Here is a 23,211-nt window from a genome sequence, read left to right as displayed (position 1 = left end):
ATATAAAAAAATTAATGTATTCTAGAAAGACCTTTCTGAAAGTTATTTTTGTTCTTCTGGAATACACTTTTCTATATTTCCAAAAAAGCCTTTCCAGAAATATGTTTTTGTTTTCCTAGAACTGCCTTTCCAAAAAGGTCATCTAGGAAATACAAAAAAATAAAGGAAGTTAAGTGTATTTCAAAAAAATCTTTCTAGAAAGTATAACATGTGAAATTCCAGTTTGTTCTTTTTGTAAAATTGATACGAATTTTTTTAAAAATATGTTTTACAAATTAATGGTTCAAATAAGAATCGAACCTATTATTTTCGCATTATTAGCACAATGTTCTAATCAACCGAACTAATAAACCAATTATGTTATAAAATAATTAATGTCACTATATATAATACTAAAATTTCTAATATATATTTAATGCACATGTAAATTTACATAATAAATTTTGTGACAATTAATTTTTTATATATATAATTTGTAAATAAAAATCATAAGTTTAATAAAAATTTACATATGTAAAAAAATAAAAAATTTGTTTAATTATCAATTGTTGTAATAAACATCTAAATACGTCATTCAATCTATGTAATACACATTCAAATACATCATTTAAATAAATACTAAATTTGTTTAACTATTAATTATTGTAATAAATATCTAAATACAACATTCAGTCAAATTTGTTTAATTATCAGATTTTGTAAATAAATTAAATGTATAAAAAATTCTAAATAAATTATAATTTTAAAAAAATTCAAAACATACGGATTTGGTTCATACGGATTGACAATTTGTATGATTTGTACAGATTCATATAAATCATACGGATTATCAATCTGTATGAATCATACGGATTGTCAATTCGTATGTTTTGAAAAAAAAATTCACACCTCTTCTTCTCCGACAACAAAAAATCACTATTTCACCGTATATTCGTAAACAACATGTATACATCACTGGCGATTACAAACACTTACAAAAGGACACTATCGGAAGAAAGTTACACAAAGGGAGTACGATTTCCCGAAAAAGAAAGGTGTTGCAGAAATGAAAAAACTAATTTGCTGTTTATAACCAAAAATATCCAGGACATTTTGGTGGGTATTTTTGGTATTTTGAAAAACTGTTGGGTGTACCAACAAAAATGATGGGTGTCCCAAACACATCCCTCATATGGCTCATGCTTGCATTTTTTTTTTTTAATTTCGGTTTGATATTCTACCCGTTAATTGGGTCTCAAATGATGGAGTTTTGTTTGATTTACATAAGGCCATTGTTTTTTGTTATTTCACACCTCGCTTCAATTTTTTAATTTCCGATAATACCCTAAATATTGATGAGTGTAGTTTCATTGTTGCAGAGTTTAAATTCTGAAACTAAGAAAAAATCATTTCCAAAATTTAAATTTCAAAATTATGTATAAAAAAATACTTTTTAATATGCATTGTCAAATCATGCTCTAAATTTACTATATTATAATTTCAAACAACTTATGCTCAATTTTGCTTAGATAATTGTTCTGATATCAAATAATAGGAAAAAAGTTAAAATAGAAATTTTTATTTTGTTTGAATATATGAAGATAAGATGACTATCGGCTAGCATGAGACACTATAGGTATGAAACTTCAACTGCAAAGGTAAGGTTGAAGGAGATGTTTTTAAGACTATTTTGTCTATAACTTGTTTTTGTTTTAAAACCTTATTTTGTGTGTCAACTTATACTTTTGCTCTAGATCTGGATGCTTTTTATGATTTTCTTTATGACAATTCATTTGGAAAACTACTAATCAATTGTGTTTCGTTGCTATTTTAGGTGCATTTACCTCAATAATACTATATTGAAAGTTAATTAGGAAGTAATAAAAAGAGGATAAGTAGGATTTGGTTGAAGCCGAAATACTTGTTTTCTGCCAGTTTCACTTTGACGCATTGCTCTAAACTTTAGGACAGAGATTACTTCGTCATATAGCAAGATAAATGTAGTTACTATAACAAAACTCCTATTGAACCATCTAAAAGATTAAGATGTATGGGACTGAAGAGATTACAAACGAAATTAATCAAGTTTAAACCATAAGCACCATTACGAAAAGTTTATTATCATTGTTAGTTTGGCAAATTCGATATGCATGGTCTTATTATTATCCTGCATTGCTTTCATTTTATGTTTCAGAGATTCTAACGTGGTGGAGCCAAATTTTCAGGTAAAGTGTCAGTGGGTGTATAATAATGTAGGTATGGAAAGAAAAGAACACAATAAAAGCCAGATTTGTCATACTGATGAACTGTAATAAACCATGGGTGTCACACTTTCAGATCTTCATTCCTTACATCTCTAATCCTTTTTTTTTGGAAATTATTATTCTAACTATTGTAAATCATATATTGAAAAGTTGATCAGTACTTGAGTTACATGCAGTAGTTAAAGAGGTTTAGTTTGGGAGAGGTACTAATGCCATGGGAAGGAAAGGAATGTATGATTGTTAGCAAATAATATGATTGTTATCACATCTATGATTTTAAATTGTCGAGTTGTGGGTCATCATGAATGTAAAGTCCTGAAAAATCTTAAGTAAAAAAAAAAGTAGTAAAATGTATAGTAAGTATTGTTGTTGAAATCTGATTTTATAAACCTTAAAAATCTTAATGTTATGGCCGTTATTGCATTAATTTTAGACTGCAGTTTAATTAAAACCTTGATAATATCCTATATATACCCAAATTGATAAAATAGTGTTTTTTTCCTCTCTTTCCATACCATACAATTAATATACTTTACACCCACTACCATTAACCTGAAAATTTGGCTCCACCACACATTATTGGAGTCTCTGAAACATAAAAGCAATGTAGGACAACAATATAATTATGCATTCGAATTTGTCAAACTAACCGTGCTAACAAAACTAATTTTGATAATGATGCTCATGATTTAAACTTGATTTTGTTAAAACTGTACATATAGCCCTATATAGGGGGGGGGGGGGGGGATGATATATGATGTGAACATAAAGATAAGTCAAAGTCACAACTTGACCATATCAATATGCAAGCATATCATCTCTTCGATTCCAATCCCAAACCTATTTTGCCCCCACCATCATATTTTAATTAGAATGCATTCAAGAAGGAATAAACATTTATTTATCCAAACTATGTTGTTGACAATGACAAGGGTCACCAACAAATAAGACAATAGGCAAAGGCTGGCAACTAGTTATTCCTTTAAAGTAACATAATTCTGAACAGAAAAAGCAAAAAGGGAAAGGTGTAAATGTGGCTGACGAGATCATGTCCTTAATTAATTCATAGCCTTTATTAAAATATACGTTTCTTTGTTAAAAAAAATGGTTATTTCGTGATTACCAGTGAGAAAGGAGGGAAATATTGCTTCCAGTTGACGTATCTTGAAAGAGATATCCACACCATGCCATTACCATACTGAAAGCAAGAAGGATATAAATTTTATACATATAGGAGACGCAGTTTCCATTTTTCTCCTAATTTTAATTACTTAGTTATATTTTATTTTTAATTTGAAATTTTTATTAAAAAACAGTTGGGAACAGCACCCCATAATTCATAGAAATCAATCAATAGTGATTTTTTTCTTACAGCACCATAGGTTTACTATCTTCCTTTCAAATATGTCGATAAAAAGAAAATGGCAAAAGGTTTCTATTTTTTTACAATGACGAAAATTACGTTATTATTATTATTATAGTATTAAAATTATAATTAAAATAGTTTAAAAAAAAAGAACAGATACAAATAATTAAACACTTAACTTTTGGAGGTATAAATTAGCTGCAATACTTATATATAGAACAAATAGAAACTTCTCACACAAGACGTTCTTGGCAAAAGGTGATAAACTTTAATTATGACTAAGTTTTAAATTAAGAATTAATCTTTAAAGAATTAAAATATGCAGAGATACTTCAAAGTCTCACAGAGGAAAAAATGTCCTAATTATGATACTTATAAAAAAATAAAATAATAAGAACAAACTTAACTGGAAAAAAATCAAGATATGTTTTTTATGAATGTGTATTACTTTGATGAATGTAGTATATATAATCTTATTAATACGTTTAATATGTACGGGATCATTTTGGATGAGCGAAAATCAAAGGGACCCATGCAATCACGCGGGTATCATACTAATTAATGCCTAAAAGTACATATTAAGAACATGTGACTAATTGAAGTAACGAACTCCAATAAAAAATGCTAAATAATTACAATTAACAAATTAATTGGGTATAATAAAATGAAGCCAAATAATTACAATTAACAAATTAATTCAAAAATTCAGAAAGTAATTTAAACCTTACCCAGACAGCAACGCATCTCTTGCAAACACATCATTTTGTGTCCCTTCTTTGCTCACAATGGTCATCATCATACCAATGACTACTCAAAATGACAAATTCAATCTGCATCTGATTTGGAGTTCAGTTTCCTTTGCTTTTAGCACGAGAAAAGGCTACCAATGTATTGTTGCTCATAAGACAACGACAACACAAAGTGAAAAAATCAAATGCAGATTTGAAGGTTTTAAGTACCTTTTTATTCAAATTTGTTGTATTTATTGTCCCTTAATTAGTCCTTGTAAAGGTCAATGTTTGTAAATGTCAATTGTTAAGGAAAAAAAACTGTACTAAATTATTGTCTTAATTTGCTTTTAGTATGAAATTAAAGGACTCAAAATAAAAGAAACGTAAGGGTTATAATTAAGTAGTGAGTTGAAGGCAAAGAAGAGGAGAGAAAATAAGAACATGTGGAAAATTAAAGACACCTGTCTTCAACCTCTCATATATAAATGAATTGCCCTGCGTGCTCTGCGTTGTTAATTACCTAACAAATGTTATTTTTTAATCAAACCATGAGAACAATGTTGACGAAACCTTAAAGGCCTCAGCAAGAACGGTGAAACAAGGTGAACCCATATATCTTATGGAAAATAGAACAATGTGTTCATAGTTCATACACATACCAAAGGTAGTTGAGGAAAAGTTGTTGCCCAACAAATGGTCTTCATCACACAGTCCCTTTTCACTAACCAGTCAACACATTAAAAATTTTAACAATTGGCTCAGAATTTATAATATTATAATTAAATAGATTTCACATCTGCTATAATTTTAGAACGTAATTAGAATAATGAAACTTTCATTTTTATAATCGTTTATATGTCAACTTAATATAAAATAGAGCGCATTTTACAACTCGTCCTCTATATAGTGTATTTACTTGTCTGTTACATCCTGCTGCACCACATTTGTCTCTGGCTTGATGTTCAGAGACACAACAATCTTTAAAATCGCCACTTTTCTCTTTGGTGCCTGAAGCTTGATCCTGAATGGGAGACTTGGAAGCATAAACATCAGATTAGGCATAATTCTTCATTCCAATTGACGACATGTTACATACATAATATTGTTACAGAAACTTTTGTCATACTATCCTTAGCTCCAAATAAAGAAAAAAAAAAGCTTTCTGTCATATATGGTTCTTAATTTGTGGAAACAAAACATTGCTCTAGTGCAGCTCTTTTCCAGAGTTTTACTTGCACTGGGAAAAATATAACAAAAAGAGTCAGCTCTAAAACATGATGTTAGAATTATGCAATTAAAGTGCTTGGCGTCTATGCGATAGCCATTTCCAGAATATTTATTGATAAGACATCAGAGTAGATTGGAAAAAGAGCATACAAAATCAGCAGTGCTAACTGAATTTATTATTCACATATAGATATCATAATCATTGTCTGTAACGAGCAGATAAGAAATTTTTCTCTTAGAAATATAAAAGAAATAATCTCGTTTGAGTTAAAAACCAAGACAGTTCAGAGAAGCGAAAATATAAAATAAAAACAGAAGTTGTAAAACATATAAGACATCACCGAAACTACTAGAATCCTCTAGAACAATATTGGATTGGACCTAACAACAAAATGTCACATCATGAACTTTTCAGCTGAATTTGAATAAAACATAGCACCAAATCCTATTACTATTTTAGTTAATCTTTCACCCTTAACTCACGTGGATCAAAATATGTTATCATATATTAAAATCAGAGTTGCCAAATTGTCAACAACCAAACTTGTTGTTATTAATGGGAGGAAGAAATCCTCAACACAAAAAGGTACTATGTAAGCAAAAAGAAATTACAATCCCGAGAATCAATAGGCATTAATTGCAATTTGGATAAGAACAGCAATAGCATCCTCCAAAGCTTTGTTATATGCTGCAGATTACAAAATTGTAGCAGTCATTAATACCAATTTGCATTATGCACGCTATTTTGTTCCCATTGCTGTTGTGGAAGTACTTTTGCTCCAGACATGGAATGGAAATTGAACAGGAATTTTGTTTTTTTGTGCCATCGATTGAGTTTGTATAAGTGAGGACATGTTGATCTTCTGACCACTTTTGTTTTCGAAATTATAATAATTACTAGTTCGCTATCTAAATTCATGGGAAATTGAAAATTGATTCTCACGAGACTGTATTCTTGTTGTACATTACACTTCTCAGGTGTTCTTAGAAGTCCTCTTCCTACTGGTAAGCCGTTTCATATTCACTCTACCCTGCATTCTGATTTTTACTTATAAATAAGTTAATGTCTAAGAGCAGGGTTGAATGAGCATAGAAAAAAAGATATTTTCTATGAAGTTTTAAAACAAATTTTACCGAATTACATTGTAATTGATCAAATTCCAGAACCAGCCATTCAATATTCCGTTCTGTTAGGCTCTAACGTAGCTAACCCTACTGCGTATGTATACGAACTGGCTTAGCACACTTTACATTAGTGGTTGGCTCTTGAACATATATAGTTTGTTATGCTTTAAATTAATATTATGCATTGTGTTACTTCTATGATTGGGACAGCTAATAGAGGATGGGGTTGGATTTTGGAAATGAGGGGCTCACATACAAGTCTAGATCCTGTTTAGTTTGTGAACTAAAACTATGTTTTGGTTTTGCCTATCTCTTATGCTATTAAAATTATTCTAGAATCTGCCTACAGCTTTTTTATTCAAAAATAAGCATGGGAGTGTTAAGATGATAGTGTCAAGTTCACTTATATAATTTGTTTGGTGACCTATTGCGGAAAATCTCTCTCGTATTTACTCTCTTCGATTTTTCAAAAAATTGATATCAGAGTCAATGGTTTGACTTGGTCACTGACATAGACAAGTAAGATGACGTCGATGGATTCATGTATATAGAGTTCTTTGTATCAAAAGTCTTTCTGACAGATAAATTCATGCATGAATGTCAAGTAGCAAAGTTGCAGGTGTTGCAATAGTGCAAGATACTAGAACATGTTGTAACAATGGCTAGACAAGCTGGGGGCAGTAACAATTAAGCTCTAAAAGTCATCATTGAATATTCTTGGATTAAAAATGGCTTATGCTCTAGGGGAAGGCTAACATGTGAAAGAGACACAAACTTGAGGGAAAAGATTATTAAAGTACAAGTACTAACAGAAGTCTCACATGATATAGAAATGAAAAAGTTGAGTACCATATAATAAGTGAAGAAAAAATTATAAATATGAGCCTTATAATTTTAGGTTAAGATGTGATGTAAAAATCACTACTCGTGATAAAATATTGAGAGGAAAGAGAATTGACTTAGAGCCTTTGTCTTAGTTTACACATCGTTGTGCCATTAACAATTGATGTTATATTGTGAACATAAATATTTCTCTCCTTATTTGTTCATTTTACATATTTCCTGGTGTAAAAATATTCTTTTTATTGTATTTTTATATCCTTTAAAATAAATTTCCTTTTGGAATTTTCTCTTGGACCAGATACCATTCAAAGAATTTCAGATAATGTAAATGCACGGGGTTCTTTTTTATTTTTGATTTTGTGGCATTTATCTCAATATTTGGTTGATATATTTGAAACTTGATAGCGATTAGCTGATGTATCAGTCAACGGACCCTAGTATGGAAAAAGAATACCGTGAAGACAGAATTTTTCCACAAACTAACGTATCAGCAGCATGAGTTTCCTTTAATCTTCTTTTGATTTAAATATTTTTGTGTGCGTGTTTTAATTTTCCTTTTTGATGTGATTGGCGAGCTTAATTTTCTAACCCATATTTTAAGGGTTGGCAGACTTGGAAAACAATTGCTTGGATTTAACTGAAGTGGCTGTTCATACATGTTTTCTTTTTAGAATCATATCACATATATGTAGTCTGTTGATGAAGTAGATAGTGGGAGCTTATGTTTTGGGCAGAAATTGTGTCCTCAAACTTTCATGTGATAAGACAAATTAACTTCTGAATTTTCACAATAATATTCTTCTATGCTATCGTAAGAAGAAGAAAAAACCACCAATAACTTGTAGATGCATGTTCTGTTAAACAGGTGGTATTCTTCTAGACCAAAAAAAAAAGGTGGTATTCTCTGTGTTCAATTATATCTTTTGGCTGGAATCTTCCGTGTTCATATGTTGGGGATTAAAATATTTAATAGGGATTAATTAACATGAACATATCCAGAAAATAAGTAGTGGAGGAGTAAAATAATAACAAGCTTAAACATAAAAAATTATGTTAATTAATAAATGTATTCAACAGGCTTCACCCGAAATCTCATTGAATATAGAGAAAAACATGAAGACTAGAGATGGAGAACACTATTTTAGGATTGAGAATCTCTTTAAACAAAACGAAAGAGAATAGAGAATACAAAAGATATAAGATGGATGGTGATGATAGAGTAATTGCTAACTAGTGATTAGAATTAAGGCATTTATTCCTAAATTAGGGAAACTTCGCCTAAAGCTGCAGAAAAATGAAAAATTAGTATTGCAATAGATTTATTGTAAATACTTGTGGTGAACCTTCAACGAATCATGATCATGATTTGACAGGCTAAGCCCATGATGAACCATACGTGGTCCACTCCTCTCTTGAAATGGTAGTCTCCAACAGATATTTTCAGTGATACCAGTGAGAATATGTACTAAGTACTAATGATACCATTTATTGCAGACAGACTTCTTATAAAACTAGAAGTTTGATAGTTTACAACATTTAGAAAAGTGTATCAATTTAAATGGCAGAATACAAATTAAAAAATGAAAATTGCAAAAGAAATGGCAAAACTGCATGAAATGAAGATGTGTTTTAGACTGCCTATGATCCTTTCCCTTTTCTTACGAAACTTATTCCTAAAATAAGGACTAGATGATGGGATCTAATTGGCACTCTCATATTGGTGCTACGGAAGAGAGAGAATTTCAAATTAGCATTCATTGTGTGAATTTCATTTACTGATATACCCTTTTCTATCGTCGTGATAACTGTGAGATAAATAGATAAAATGTGATAAGTCCAGCAACCTAAAACTAGCTTATGCAATTTTTAATGCTCTGCTTGCTACTTTTGGCAAAGCAAAAGTGCATGAACAGAAGGGATCTAACACAAGGATGCAAATATACTGGTAGTAACTAGGAACAAATAGGGTACCTTGCATTCTTCTTCTCATGCACAAATTTGATTCACAGTTAAGTATAGCTGCACTAGCAGAATATAGTAGAAAACATTGTTGAAGATGAATATGAAGTGGTGAAATTTTAGATATCACAGATCTAAGCACAATAATGAAAAACAAACAGCATTACAAATATATTATACAATAAATACAACAATAGCATACTAAGTTTCTGGAAACAAGATTTTGCAGTTCATTACTTAAATACAAAACATTGTAAACTCCTATATTAAAGAAATTATCTCGCATTTGTAGCTGCCAACAATGGTTTATTCTCTGATCAGAAGCCTGCAGCACATCTGCAACAATCAGCATTTTTTTTACAACAATTAATGTGCTGGATTAATTACAAGATATAAACATAATTATATTTTTTCATATAAAATTGAAAATGGAATGGCCCCCAAGTTTTTCACAAAGTGTATTTAAAATACCATGTTAAAAGAATTACGGTCCCCTTAAAATTTATGAAAAAAAATATTGAAAAATAATACATGTCATCTTAGTTGACACTTAGGGAGACAAAAAGAAAAAAGAAAGAGAAGTGTATGTATAATAGGTAATATAATGTGATAGTAAAAAGTGAGATAAAAAGAAATTAAAGATAATAATAAAATATTTGTAATGTGTAAGTGTACATTTATAATTATGGAAAATCATTTTAAAAAATGCATCTATTTGTTTCTTCTATAAATGTCTAATTAATATATTTGAAAGAGTTTATGTTTCTAGTATTTAGGAATAAAAAAATTATATATTTATTTTCATATAAATGATAAAATTAATTAGATAGTAATGTTTTTATGCTTAATATAGTTGTATATTTTTTCTTTGTAAAAAATTTTAAAAAAATTACAAGTTAAATAATAATTAGATTAAATTATTATTATTATTCTTGGCCTCCTCTAAGTGAAATCCATATTGCTCTTTTTGATCCAGTGAAGCAATTTCTTGATATATGTAAAATAAGACTAAGTCAGAACATAAACCATGAAATTGACAAATAAATCTAGAACATACCTTTTTGCCTTGGAGCGATCAGCAACAATTCCCACATTCACAATAAACATACATATACATAGTCTGTTAATCTGTTCAGAAACTTGATGTAAGCAATTCTCCAAGGACGCCACAGTAGTAATGGCCCTAATAAGCCCCAAAATCCAGTGAAGTATCCAATCCCCAAGCTCATGTATAATCCCTCATAGAAAACTGAATCATCACCTTTGACTGGTGGTTCTTGATGCTCTGCTGTTGTCTGATCTTCATCCCCAGGACAAGTTTTGTTAAGTTGTTCACCACAAAGATCAATGTTTCCTTCAAAACTAGAAGCTTCAAAGGTTTCAAAATGTCTTCCTGATGGGATTCTTCCAGAAAGAGAGTTGTGTGACAAGTCTAATTTTTGCAAATAATCAATTTCAGAAAGAGAAGAAGGAATTCTCCCAGAGATGTGATTTCTTGACAAGTCAAGTGATTCTAGTGACCTTAAATTCCCAATCCGAGAAGGAATTTCTCCACTCAAATTGTTTCTTGATAGATTCAAAGAAACTAACCCAAGCAAATATCCGACCTCCTTTGGTATTTCACCGGTTAAATGGTTACTGGAAAGATCAATGCTCTTGAGCTTTAACTCTGGATTCTTGAACCCCTGTTCCACACCTTTCCACATCCATGTTATGTCAAGCGTATAACCTTCCAATGAGGAACCATAAATTTCATAGTAAGTGTTATTATACCAATATATACGAGACATAGTGTCACTTGAGTTGATGCTCTGTTCAGACATTGCAGTCAAATTCTTTAAGCATGATGGAATTCCTCTTGACAAATTATTCCTTGAAAGATCCAACAATTGAATACGGTTCAAATAACAGAGATGAATGGGTAGATTTCCGGAGAGGTGATTTCCTCGCATGTTCAAGATTATCAATTGATGCATACTTTCTCCAATCCATGATGGTATTGGACCATTATATATACCACCTTTTGTTGGATATCCTGATACGTATTTCTTTGTTGTCCATTTGTTTACTGGTAAATTAGTTTATTCAAAAATTGAATATGAGCATGGCGTGAAATCAGATTATTATCCATTTTATACTCTTTTATGCAAACAGGAACATATTTATTTATTAAAAAAAATAAATTAACGGGAACATATTTATTAATTAATAGGAACATATTTATTGTCTTTTGCTTTTAAAATAAATAATTAACAGGAACATATCCATAAAATAAGTACTGGAGTAGTAAAAAATAACTAGCTTAATTATGCATACAAAATGATCTTACTTAATAAATAGGCGAACACCAAAAGAGAATGATGTTGTATGCTTTTTGTAATAGCACTGAAGATAACCATTTGATTTCCATATTTCTTAAGCTTTCTATAGCATTTTTAAAATGGATTTCCCATGCATATAGCTTCAACACTTTCATATTCAGTAGAGCCTCCGAACCAGCCTTGAATCTCTCATCTTGTGCTACCAAAAGTTTGGTCAGAAACTTATGCTGTAACTTTGCCAAATGGAGTATTGCAAAGCACTGTGAGAACCATCACTACCAATGAGACATTCAGTAGTAGAGGACTAGCTAACAGAGTTAGTACCTTGAGCAATGCAAAAAGTCCTGACATCAAAATCTCTCTCCAATAGCACAGAATTATTGCCCACAAATACAACTTTGGGATATCCTCACCCTTAAGTGTTTTTTCTTTTAACCCTTTCTCATCAATGGACTCAACCACAAAAATGAAATCTTACTAAAGAATCCAGCTTTTGGCAAATGGAGTTACATGGCTAATAGGATCAACTTCATTTAATTGGTCACTTAAAGGGGCATAAAGACATTCTTCATTTTCTCCATCATTGTCTTCATATTTACTTACGTTATATGTGCATAAGAGTAGAAAAATTGCCCCACGAAAAGATAGAACATCTAAAACTGCCTTGAGGGACAGTTCTTGGCTACTAATCGTGTAAGACGTGGATAAAGCACAGAGAAAACCAGAAACAAAGAATATAAGAATACTAAATAGCCACAACCATGCCCTTGGAAGTTGGTTCAGCTTAAGACTTATAGCAACAACCCAACAGAGCCATTGAATATGGCTGAAACTAGCTGCAAAGTCGAATATCTTTCCACCTGAAACGGTCTCAATGAAGACTTCCAAATTAATTGCAACAAATGCCATCATGATCAGCAGTAACACATCAAACAAAATGATCATCAAATGTATGATGCATGTGGAAGGATCTTTCAAAAACCTCAAATCATAACCTATGAAGTACCCCCACTGACACGGACAGCGGACATGTGAACACCTGTAATATCCAAAATATAGGACGTCGTACGGGTGTCATATCGGTGTCGGTGTTGTATCGGACACCCAGACACGACAAGGGGCTGAGGTGTTCGTGCTTCATAGATCATAATAGCAAGGCTTGCCTACAGTCTCAGAACAAACAGAATCCCCACAAATCATGCTCCAATATTCATCCATCTTCTTTGTAGCTTCTCTTTGCTGCTCAAACTCTGTAACTTAATAAACGGTAACACAAACTGTGTATTTACTCTACTAAAAGCTAGCCAACTTCCAAACATCATGATAAGCAATTTTTAAGGGAAAAAATAATTATCTAAGACATATATAATAACAATAACAAATATTAAGCTGCATACATTTCAGATGGTAATTAAACAATTTAATTTAATCATATAATAACAATAATATATATTAAAACTGTATATATCCCAAAAAGTGAACAGTTTAATCATATGAATTACAAACAAGACACTTTTAACTGTGTAGAGCAATTTGATTAAAAAGACAAAATCGTATTGGGTACTAGAATAACAAAATAATATCACTCGGTTAAAATAAGATATGAGAAAAAAATAGGAATGGACATAATATTACTTTAACATGAAAGATCATCAATGGATAAGGGAAAAATCACGGGTAAAGATGAGAGAAATATTTTCACTTTAAGTTAAAGAAAACTATTACCGCTCTCCAAATATAAGGAGAGAACAATTACACATTTTTTCTTATAATAGGAGAATTCAATTCTCACTCAAAAGAACTCTCTCTAAGTTAAGAATGAAATACTAAAACTGAGATGGGATAATCAAATGAGCAAAATTGCTTTCTATTTATAGGCCAAGATTGCCACGGATGCATTAAATGTCCCAACCCTCCTTTTTTTTTTCAAAACAATTGAATGTAATAGATGTTCATTTTAAATATATAGGCTCTTGCATTAACTACTTATAACTTTCCCCCCAATTGTTGAAAAATAATTTATGAAAACTACATATTAGCTGACACTCGAAAAAAAGTATAAGTAGGTGTTAAGAGTGTTTGTAATTGTTGATGTCTTTATTTATAATTATTTAAAATTATTTTATTTATCTAATTATTTATTTTCTCATATAGTAATATTATTATTTTTATTTAGTATTGTTATATACTTTTTATTTATAAAAAATATTAGATACATATTATATAGTAATTTTTTGTATATTTATGCATGTAAAATTTTAAATTTTATACTATATGTTTTTTCTTGACTCTCTTGAAGCGAATTTTTTACTTTGTCCCTGATATAGATACTTGGAAATAAATATAACACAAACAGTATAATTGGTTAAAGAGAAAAAAAGGAGAGGATGATTTTATTTTTAATTCTACCTAATTTTTTTCAAAATTTAAGAGAGAAAGTAATTGCTTAACAAACAGTATATTTGGTTTAATTTCACTCACTACACAGAGACTAGAAGAACATGGCAACTCAAACGGTTAACAAATGTGTTAATTAAGAAAACCCTGCTTCTGTCACGAAGTACATAGCGACAGAGTTTTCAATGCATGCAAAACCGCCAAAGAACTGCAACATTGCCACGGTCGATAACATTACTCAATGATTCATCCCAAGAGAAGATACCCTAAAACATTCTGTTCATAGAGTCAAAATTCAAAAAGAAGAGGAAGAGAGAGAAGCTGAAACAGACAAAATTAAACACTGTACATTGAACTCAATCTAAAAAAACACAACTTATTAGTATTAATTAATACTATTTGTCTATTGATTGATCATTCTAATGCCATTATTATTGGGAGTTAGGTTTGAGACAAGACATTGTATTAATGTGTATATAGATTGAACACTCTAATGACATCATTTTTGCAAGTGAGAAATTTTAGTTTATAAACTCAACTCAATTAAGGATTTATTTTTTGTTTCAATTCAATTAAAACGCTGGATTTTCATCCACGCTTTTTATATGTAAATTTGAAATTGTTGACGTAATAAATATATTAATTGATCTAACAACATTAAAATACTGAGTTGTGGTTTATACTACAAAAGCTAGCAATGAATACTAAGTAGAACCTGTAGAAGTTTAGAATATCAGGATATTGTGAAGCTTTCAAAAGAAAGAATACTAGTTGTAAGAGTGTTTGATCTTAAAGGAAAATCCTATAAGTGTAAATATTGGGTGTAGTCCGGGTTGGGATGAACCAATAAATATAAATTTCTGAGTTATTGCTCCTTAATTGCTTATACATGTTGCATACATATTTTAAGTTTTGGAAAACCTCATTTTATATAAGTACAACTCTGATCTTATATTATTATTTTTTTTACAACTATTTTAACCTTCGAGCGCTACACTTTATTTTTATTGAAACAAAAACCAGAATATGTAATAATAGGTTTTGTTATTTCCAGCAGCAATTTTCCGAAGCAACATAACATTTGTTTAACTTAATTAGAGATTTTTTGTTGGATTATCTATTTTATCTGAGTAATTAAGATGAAAAGCCTAGCTCCTAATTAAATTTTTAATTTCCATACAATAACTTGAAAATAAAATATCATAAGCAAGTTTTTATTTGTGCAAAAAAGACCTAGTGAATTTGTGTATGACTATTTAATTCTCCTTCTAATGACTAACTGATCCACTTGGAAATATAGTTTTATATGAAATTATCACATTTTATAAGCTTTTCTTCACCCAATAAGCTTGAGCCGCGTGTTAATGAGTTTCACATAACATTTTCAATCAAAATTACATTATACTTATATAATCATGATTTCATTGTGAACAAAACATAGATATATATATTTCGTTCAAACAAGAAATATTGGTTTATTCCATGGCAGAATAAATTAAAGGTGTCGTGCACAAGATGTGCAGAGGCTAATAAGTAGTACAATTGTTAAAGGGATTGTGTCAGCAGCAAACAATTGTTAAAGCGATTGTGTAATTATTGCCAAGGGACAATATGAAGGGATTTGAAAGAAGAAACCACCAAAGAGGAGTCACACTCTAACCATATAACTTCCTTCAACCTTTCTCAAAATCTGTTTTAATGGCAATCATGGCCACACTGAAACAAAATAAAATTACAATACATTATACAATGGAAGACAATCAAACCAAAAAGTTCCTTCAAACAGAGATTTTACATTACATGGTAAACATCAATATACTAAATATCCTACACATCTAGCAATCCATAAAGCTTTCATCCAAGATTGCAATTTTGAAGCTAATCAGCCATAAACAGCAAACTTTGTGCTACAATTCAGAATACAAATATTAATTGTGATAGAGAAAAGTTAAAGACTGAATTTCAGTAATAAACTAAATGAAACTGAAAATCTACCTAGCCATTGCAAAAAAGTACATAAATCTAAGCATTATTAAAGAGGTTTAAATTTTGCAGGAAGTTATTTGAAAACAACAAAAAATTCTCTAAATAGAACACGCCATCTATAATTTCTTTGCAATAAGAAAAATAATCATTAGTCAAAGCATGAACTAAAGAAATAGAAGAGTTGGTTTTACGAAAGCCAATATGTGTGTTGGAGAGACATAGGAGAGATAATGAAGTAAACCACTACTTCATGAGTTAGCATTGACATGGATAAAGAATTAAAAAAATATATTCTAACAATTAGATTCATGCTTTTAGAAAAAAAAGCTAATGATTTATTTAACTAAAGCAGAGAAATAAAAACTATGAAGTTCATAGAAAGAAGCTATCAGTATTAGGTACCTGGCTACTAGCCTGTGAGCCACCTATAGCACTTCCCCATATTTACTTCCATTGTTACAAATATATAGTCTGTCAGTCTGTTCAAGAATCTCATATAAGTAATTCTCCATGGTTGCCAAAGTAGTATTGTCCCCAATAAGCACCAAAAGCCTGTGAAGAATCCAAACCCCAAGCTCATGTATAATGCTCCATAGAAAATTGAATTGTCATCTTCACCATCAATTGCTAGTCCTTGAGGCTTTGCTATTGTCTCATCTCCAGGACAACTTTTGTTAAGTTGCTCACCACAAAGACCAAGATTTCCTCCAAAAGTAGAGGCGTCAAAGGTTTGCAACTGTCTTCCCCGGGGGATTCTTCCAATCAGATTGTTGTTTGATAAGTCTAACACAGAAAGACGATCAATTTTGGAAAGAGTAGAAGGAATTATGCCTGAGAAATGATTTCTTGATAAGTCGAGAAATTCTAACAAATTTAAATTCCCAATCTCGTCAGGAATTTCTCCATTTAAGTTGTTTCTTGATAAATTCAAAGAAACTAATCCAAGTAAATACCCAAACCCTGTCGGTATTTCACCCGTTAAGTTGTTACTTGAGAGATCAATGCTCATTAAAAGATACTCGGGATTGAAAAACACATGTTCCTGGCCTTTCCACATCAATGAGACCTTAGAGTCATAATAGCCTTCTACAATTTCAGATCTGTTTACTGGTCTTTCCATCATTGCAGTAAAATTCCTCAGACACGTTGGAATTCTTCCACACAAGTGATTCCTTGAAAGATCTAAGAGATGAATTTGCATCAAATAGCAGAGATGAACAGGAACACTTCCAAAGAAGCGATTTACTCTCAAGCTTAAGATTTCCAATTGTTGTAGACTTTTTCCAATCCATGATGGTATTGTACCAGACAACAAATTTTCACCCACATCTAATATATATAAACTTGTGCAGTTCTTCAATGTGAATGGTAGCTTTCCAGTTAAACTGTTGTTTCGTAAGGCCAAAGCTCCCAAATTAACAAGAGTACCCAAGGACTGTGGAATCTTCCCTGACAATTTATTATCACTTAGATCAAGATATGCTAATGAAATTAGATGTTCCCAACAGTCAGGCAGCTGTCCCATTATTTGATTATTTGACAAATCCAATGTGTCGATTTTTGTGGTTACACCTTTTCCGCACAAGAACGGATTTAAATCTGAAATCTTATTTTTGGAAAGATCCAACATGTACGCTTGTGATAAAAAAGCAGGAATTTCACCTTCAAGTTGATTTGAATTTAGAGTTATAAATCTATCAACATCAGTAAGCTTGATTGGTAGATTTGGAATTGTACCTTTGAGACTGTTGCTAGACATGTTCAACTCACTTATAGACTGTAACTTGTTCCAAAACCAATCCGGTACAAAGTCATCAATCTCAGCATCAGAAATATCTAGAAAGCTTAACTGACTGAGTCTGGAGCCAACTTGGGAAACTAGGTCCCAACTTGCAAGAACCTATCCCCAAATGAAATATTTGGAAAGATGGAATCCAGGAAGTAGCAAACTTTAGAGACAATGAGTTGTCTGTTAAGTCTAATTCCATCAATTTGGACAAATTTGTGAGATGCAATTCGTTGATATCACCCTCCAAATAATTCTTCTCTAGGTGAAGACTCTCCAACTGATATAACAAACGAATGCTTTTTGGTATTTCACCCGTTAATTTATTATTGGAAAGATCTAATCTCCTCAAAGACGACAAAATTGAAGAATTTTGAATAAAGCTATAAATTTTCCCACTCAAGTTGTTACTGCTAATGTCTAATTCCTGTAATGTGCATATATTTCCAAGAGAAGCTGGAATCTCACCTTGCAGTTTGTTAGAGGAAAGGGTTAGAACTTCAAGAGAGTTCATTACTTTCCCAATTCCATCTGGAATGGGACCTTCTAACAAGTTATGATCAAGAGAAAGTGTATGAAGATTGGTGGTGAAGTTGGAAACCCAGTGAAATATAGCCAATGATTTCAATAGATTAGAGGAGAGATCAAGGGTGACAAGAGAAGATGAAGACTTTTTTATGAAAGTAGATGGAACAAGAAAAATTTTATCAGTAAAACTGCACTCTTCTAGATAAAGTTCTTGTATGGTGGAGCTGAAGTTGAAATTTCCTAAAATTATTGATGATGTGAGATCATTAACAGCGAGATCAAGGACCACAAGGGAGGGAAAGTTTGGATAGTGAGGAGACGACAAATCAATATTATTACCACGAAGACGAAGCTCTTGGAGATAATGACTATAGTTGAACAACAATTGAAATGTTGATGATGTCAGCATATTATCAGAGAGGTCAAGGATGGAAAGAGAAGTGGAAAGGTTGGAATGAGAACGAAACAACGATGAAATATCATGATCAGAAAGACTACAACGAACTAGTCTCAGCTCTCTTAAGTTTGGAATAAGCTCAGCAATCATTTGTTGCCAGTGACCAGAGGAGCCAAGATTTGGCATTGAATCCAGGCCAAAATTTGTTAAGGAAGAGAGAGAAGATAGCCACTTAGCATCGTTAACCATAAGATCAAAACTGCCAGGAAGTCTAAGAGTATGCAAGATAGGAAGATTCCCAACATGGAAAGGGATTGCTTTGGAAAGTGAAGTAAACCCAAGATCAAGATACCTCAACAGTGAGAGATTCCCAATTTGATAAGGGATTTCTCCATGGAGATCATAATTGCCCTTTAAATCTAGATATCGTAAACATGTAAGCTTCCCTAGCTGAGAAGGGATTGGTCCCCGGAGAGAACTTACTTTAAGATCAAGATACTCCAATTTTGAGAGATTTCCTATTTCACAAGGAATCTCCCCATCAAAATTCATATATGATAGATTCAGTGTTAAGACTTTGGCAAGTGCACCAAATCGTGACAAGTAGTAAAGCTCGGAAGTCCGAGTATCGTGTCCACAGGGATTTTATTGCACTTTTTAATACCTCTCAATTTGTAAGTGGGAGTAAAGTAGTAAAGTAGAAATGAAAGTAGGAATAGTAAAGAGTGCTATTACTAAAATAAATGAGTAAAAGGGAAACAATTGATAGAAATGCCAAGACCAGACAAACCCAATTGGCCTACGATGCATGTAAATAAGATATTCATTATCAATGAAATGGTATTAGTTCTACCCACATCTGTTGACTACTTGCCCCTGATGCCTCACGTTGGCAAGCCTATTTTAACTACCTATCTCCCAAATGCCTTTGTGAAGATTCAATAATTAAAATGCATTAAGATCAAGTTCTAGATGTTGCTTAAATGCATGGGCAGTGAGTTATCATTCTATGCCTAGCAATGCTAACCCAATGATTCTTTTCTTTAGATGTTCTATTAGGTGTTACCCTTTCCCAAGCGTATAACCCCTAAAACTGATGCATGCATTGAATCTTAAATATTATTGAGAATTACCCTATCCCGAGCGATTAAAACCCAAAAAGAGATCTAAGAATGAATGCAAGAGTAAAAGAAAAGAAATAGAACAGAAAAACCTGGAATAAATTCCTTTGCATTGATAATTCTTGAAGCTCAGTGTACATCGTTGGCTTTTTAGGCCTGCCAGGCCCTAGCTAGGGGTTTAGCCACTCATGCCCATTGAGGGCTTACAACTGGGGATGGAAGAAAGAAGAGGCTAACAAAACAAAGAATATAAAGAGGGAAGAAAACTCAGGCTTGAGGTACTGAGAGTGATGCTCTGAGATGGGATGGAATTTCCTTGGGACTGCCTCTCTATTTATAGTGGCTGAAGTAGGCTTACGGGCCTTCTTCCAGTGGTCCTTTCCGCATCTGTCAACATCTCAAAATGAAAGCATAAAACACACAAGTGGTTAGTCAGTCCTTTGGAATCTTGATCACATCTGGCTTGCCTTACTTTCCTCACAAGGCTGGTGTTTTCCTCTGCTCACAAGTGTATGGTTTAGTGTCTGCAATTTTCTAACAACCTGCAAGTAAGATTCCAAAGTTTTGCATTTCCTCTCAAGTATAGTTATCTTTAGTTACCTTCAGGTGGATGACTAAGGACTTTATTGGCTTGTATTGGGGCTTGGCTCACAAAAATCATGGTTTTTCTTGAAAATTCAAATTAGGATTAAGAGAGCAAAAATTTCTAATACTTCCGATGCATTCTTCTTAACCCTTTTATTTCCCCGCAACACTTTTCTTTTGCCACCTCTCTTGCTCTTTGTTTCTGCCCTTTATTTTACTCATGATTTTTTTTTTCGGGCTTCTAGTTTATAAGAGGTGTCTTACTACATGCTGTACCATTGTCTTAGCTACCTATTTTCCAAAATCCCCCAAATTAAGACCTTTATAACCCATTTTTGCTCTCTTATCATCCTAAAGGGTAGGACCTATCATTTTATTGGCTTAAAGGTTAATTCAGAATAAAATAATATGATATATAGGCTCAATCATGGGTGCAAGGGAAAAAAATGATGTCGGGTTGGCTTTTTGGCTAAGTAGCTAGATATAACAAACATGGCCTTGATCATTTCCACCTTAAGTAACTATTCTAACAATTCAAGAGTGATGCAAAACCAGGAACTTAAAAACAGGCGTTTTCTCTCACAATTAAGTTCACACTCTCACCGGAATTAAAGTAAGTATACGGCATACCAGTTATGACCTTGTTCCATCAGACTATCCTTCTCACCTTGTGCTATTCATGTTCCACTTCCTGACTCGTGCTTCCAGAACCAATGTTTCCAAGGACTAGTGGCATCTCAAGTGTTTCAACCTTTCAGAACAAGCTCAAAAATTATGACCGCTCAAGTTATCATGCAATTATTATTCAGAAAACAAATGCTAAATCTCTCATATTATTACTACTACTTCTTTTTAATACCTAAACAGACCACAAAACACAAAAGAAACAAAACATAAAAGAAACATCAGAACATAAAAGGAAAACATCAAGAAAAATCAACTGCCTCCGCCCAAGTCTGCCCATGGGCCCCAGTCAGCGGTGGCTAAGTTAGCAATGAGGTCCTCATCGACTGCAGGATCCTCAGCGGCTCCAGAAGGCTCTTCCCCCCTGTCAGTGGAGGGCTGGTCTCCTGGCCAGGCGACTCGCTGACGATAGGCCTCTGGAGTGGTGAGCGGGGGGTCCATGTGCAGGTGTAGGGACAGCCTATGCATATTCTCCATGATGAGCTGCTGTCCAACGTGAAGGGACCTCAGCATCTGCCCATGCGTGTCCATGGATGCTGAGGTGGAAGCAGGTGGATGTCGCGGTCGCTGGGATGGCTGAGACGGAGACTGGGTAGGGAGAGGGGCCTCAGATGCTGATGCTGAAGCTCTGGTACGTGTGCGGCGAGGCCCAGGGAAAGTGATCGATGGATCGGCGGGGTTCCAGCAGTTCTTCTTCACATAGGCTAGGTTGATCGCAGGGCTGAGTGACTCAAAGATCAGGGTATCAGAAACCACCCCCTGAATGTCACACAGCGCTGTAATCAACGCCGGGAACCCGAGCCTCGAGGTGCTGGACTAGGCAATCTGGCTGATCTGCTGTGATATAAAGCTGCCCACATCCATGTCCATGCGGCTCACCAAACCGTAGATCAAGCGGGCCCTGTCAAGATTAACATCAGAAGTGTGAGAAGTGGGCGCAAGATCGTAATAAGAAAGGACACTCCATGTCTGAGCAAGTGTCGTCATGTCCTTCCTCAGGAGCTTCCAGGGGAGACCATCAGCATTAAGGACAAAGCGCCCCCCTGGAGTGCACAGTGTGGCCGCGATGGTGTCAGGATCAGGGTGAGTGCTGAGGTATCTGGTGTATGCTGTATACTCCTCCCCGTCCTCCAAAATAACTGGGGTGTCGAGGAAGTCGTTAATGGTGTCAGCATCAAAACGAACGACCTGTCCTCGCACCCTGCAGAACCTGGGACTGTGGTCCTCTGGATCATAAAGGTTCGAATAGAACTCTTTCACCAGAGCCACGTCAATCCGCTTCTCCGGAAGGTGAGTCAGCACCTGATCCCATCTGCGCCTCCTGAGTTCCTGGAGGAACTCGTCAAACATCCCAGGTCCCAGTTCAACATTCCTCTCCGGAAGGATGTTCCAGAGCTGAATGTTGTCTTGGTACCTGTGCCAAGCAACCTCAGATGTGAAGCGGGAAGTGTCCCAGTTGGACGCTTCCCCTGGTGTGGGCACGGCACGGCGCTTGCGAGAAGCCATCTGAAAAAAAAACAAAATCCACAAAAACAGCAAAACAGATTGCAGTTAGTAATTAGTGGGGGTGCAAAAAGTAAACAAATTAGGGGTGGAAATAGTAAAGAAGGGGGTGCAGAAAGTAGAAGGAGGGGGGTGAAGTTAGAAGGAAGGGGGGTGTGAAAAGCAAAGCAGAAGGGCTGTTGGACCCCGAGGCCCAGCCCCGCGCTTGGCGCGCCTCCTTGCAGCCGGATGCACGCGCTTAGCGCAGCTAGCGCGCGCTTAGCGTGTTCGCTGAAGTTCGTGAGCGCGCTTAGCACGGCTGTGCTGGCTAAGCGCGGGCGTCGTGATGGCCTTTGCGTTTCGTGGCGGCTGAGCGCGCTCCTCCTTTTTGCTCTTCCCCTTGTTTGTTCCGGCTAAGCCTATGTGCAAG

General features: G+C 33.6%; 3 protein-coding genes across 3 annotated transcripts; all 3 read right to left on the bottom strand.

Moving 5' to 3' along the window:
* Nucleotides 1-10,588: 10,588 nt before the first annotated feature.
* On the bottom strand, nucleotides 10,589-11,446 carry LOC114389992 (receptor-like protein EIX2). Its single transcript, XM_028350684.1, has one exon. It carries the CDS (start codon nucleotides 11,444-11,446, stop codon nucleotides 10,589-10,591), a length of 858 nt encoding a protein of 285 aa, XP_028206485.1.
* A 4,216-nt stretch (nucleotides 11,447-15,662) lies between these two features.
* On the bottom strand, nucleotides 15,663-18,042 carry LOC114389338 (receptor-like protein EIX2). The gene is made up of 2 exons (XM_028349986.1): nucleotides 16,601-18,042; nucleotides 15,663-15,928 (listed from the first exon to the last, which is right to left on the bottom strand). The coding sequence occupies exon 1, from the start codon at nucleotides 17,955-17,957 to the stop codon at nucleotides 16,608-16,610; it is 1,350 nt and encodes a 449-aa protein (XP_028205787.1). The 5' UTR covers nucleotides 17,958-18,042; the 3' UTR covers nucleotides 15,663-15,928; nucleotides 16,601-16,607.
* A 1-nt stretch (nucleotide 18,043) lies between these two features.
* Nucleotides 18,044-19,169, bottom strand: LOC114389991 (putative receptor-like protein 16). The gene is made up of 2 exons (XM_028350683.1): nucleotides 18,099-19,169; nucleotides 18,044-18,057 (listed from the first exon to the last, which is right to left on the bottom strand). The coding sequence occupies exons 1-2, from the start codon at nucleotides 19,156-19,158 to the stop codon at nucleotides 18,044-18,046; spliced, it is 1,074 nt and encodes a 357-aa protein (XP_028206484.1). The 5' UTR covers nucleotides 19,159-19,169.
* Between the last annotated feature and the right edge of the window lie 4,042 nt (nucleotides 19,170-23,211).

The sequence above is a fragment of the Glycine soja genome, chromosome 16 (assembly GCF_004193775.1).
Source record: "Glycine soja cultivar W05 chromosome 16, ASM419377v2, whole genome shotgun sequence".
Classification (NCBI taxonomy): Eukaryota; Viridiplantae; Streptophyta; class Magnoliopsida; order Fabales; family Fabaceae; genus Glycine; species Glycine soja.
Note: the sequence above shows the minus strand (reverse complement) of the source record. Positions and strands in the feature narration are given on the sequence as shown.

Bases quoted from the DNA above. Each gene is read 5' to 3' on its own strand.
- LOC114389991 (XM_028350683.1), bottom strand. From the start codon at position 19,158: ATGGTTAACGATGCTAAGTGGCTATCTTCTCTCTCTTCCTTAACAAAT.
- LOC114389992 (XM_028350684.1), bottom strand. From the start codon at position 11,446: ATGCGAGGAAATCACCTCTCCGGAAATCTACCCATTCATCTCTGTTAT.
- LOC114389338 (XM_028349986.1), bottom strand. From the start codon at position 17,957: ATGTCTAGCAACAGTCTCAAAGGTACAATTCCAAATCTACCAATCAAG.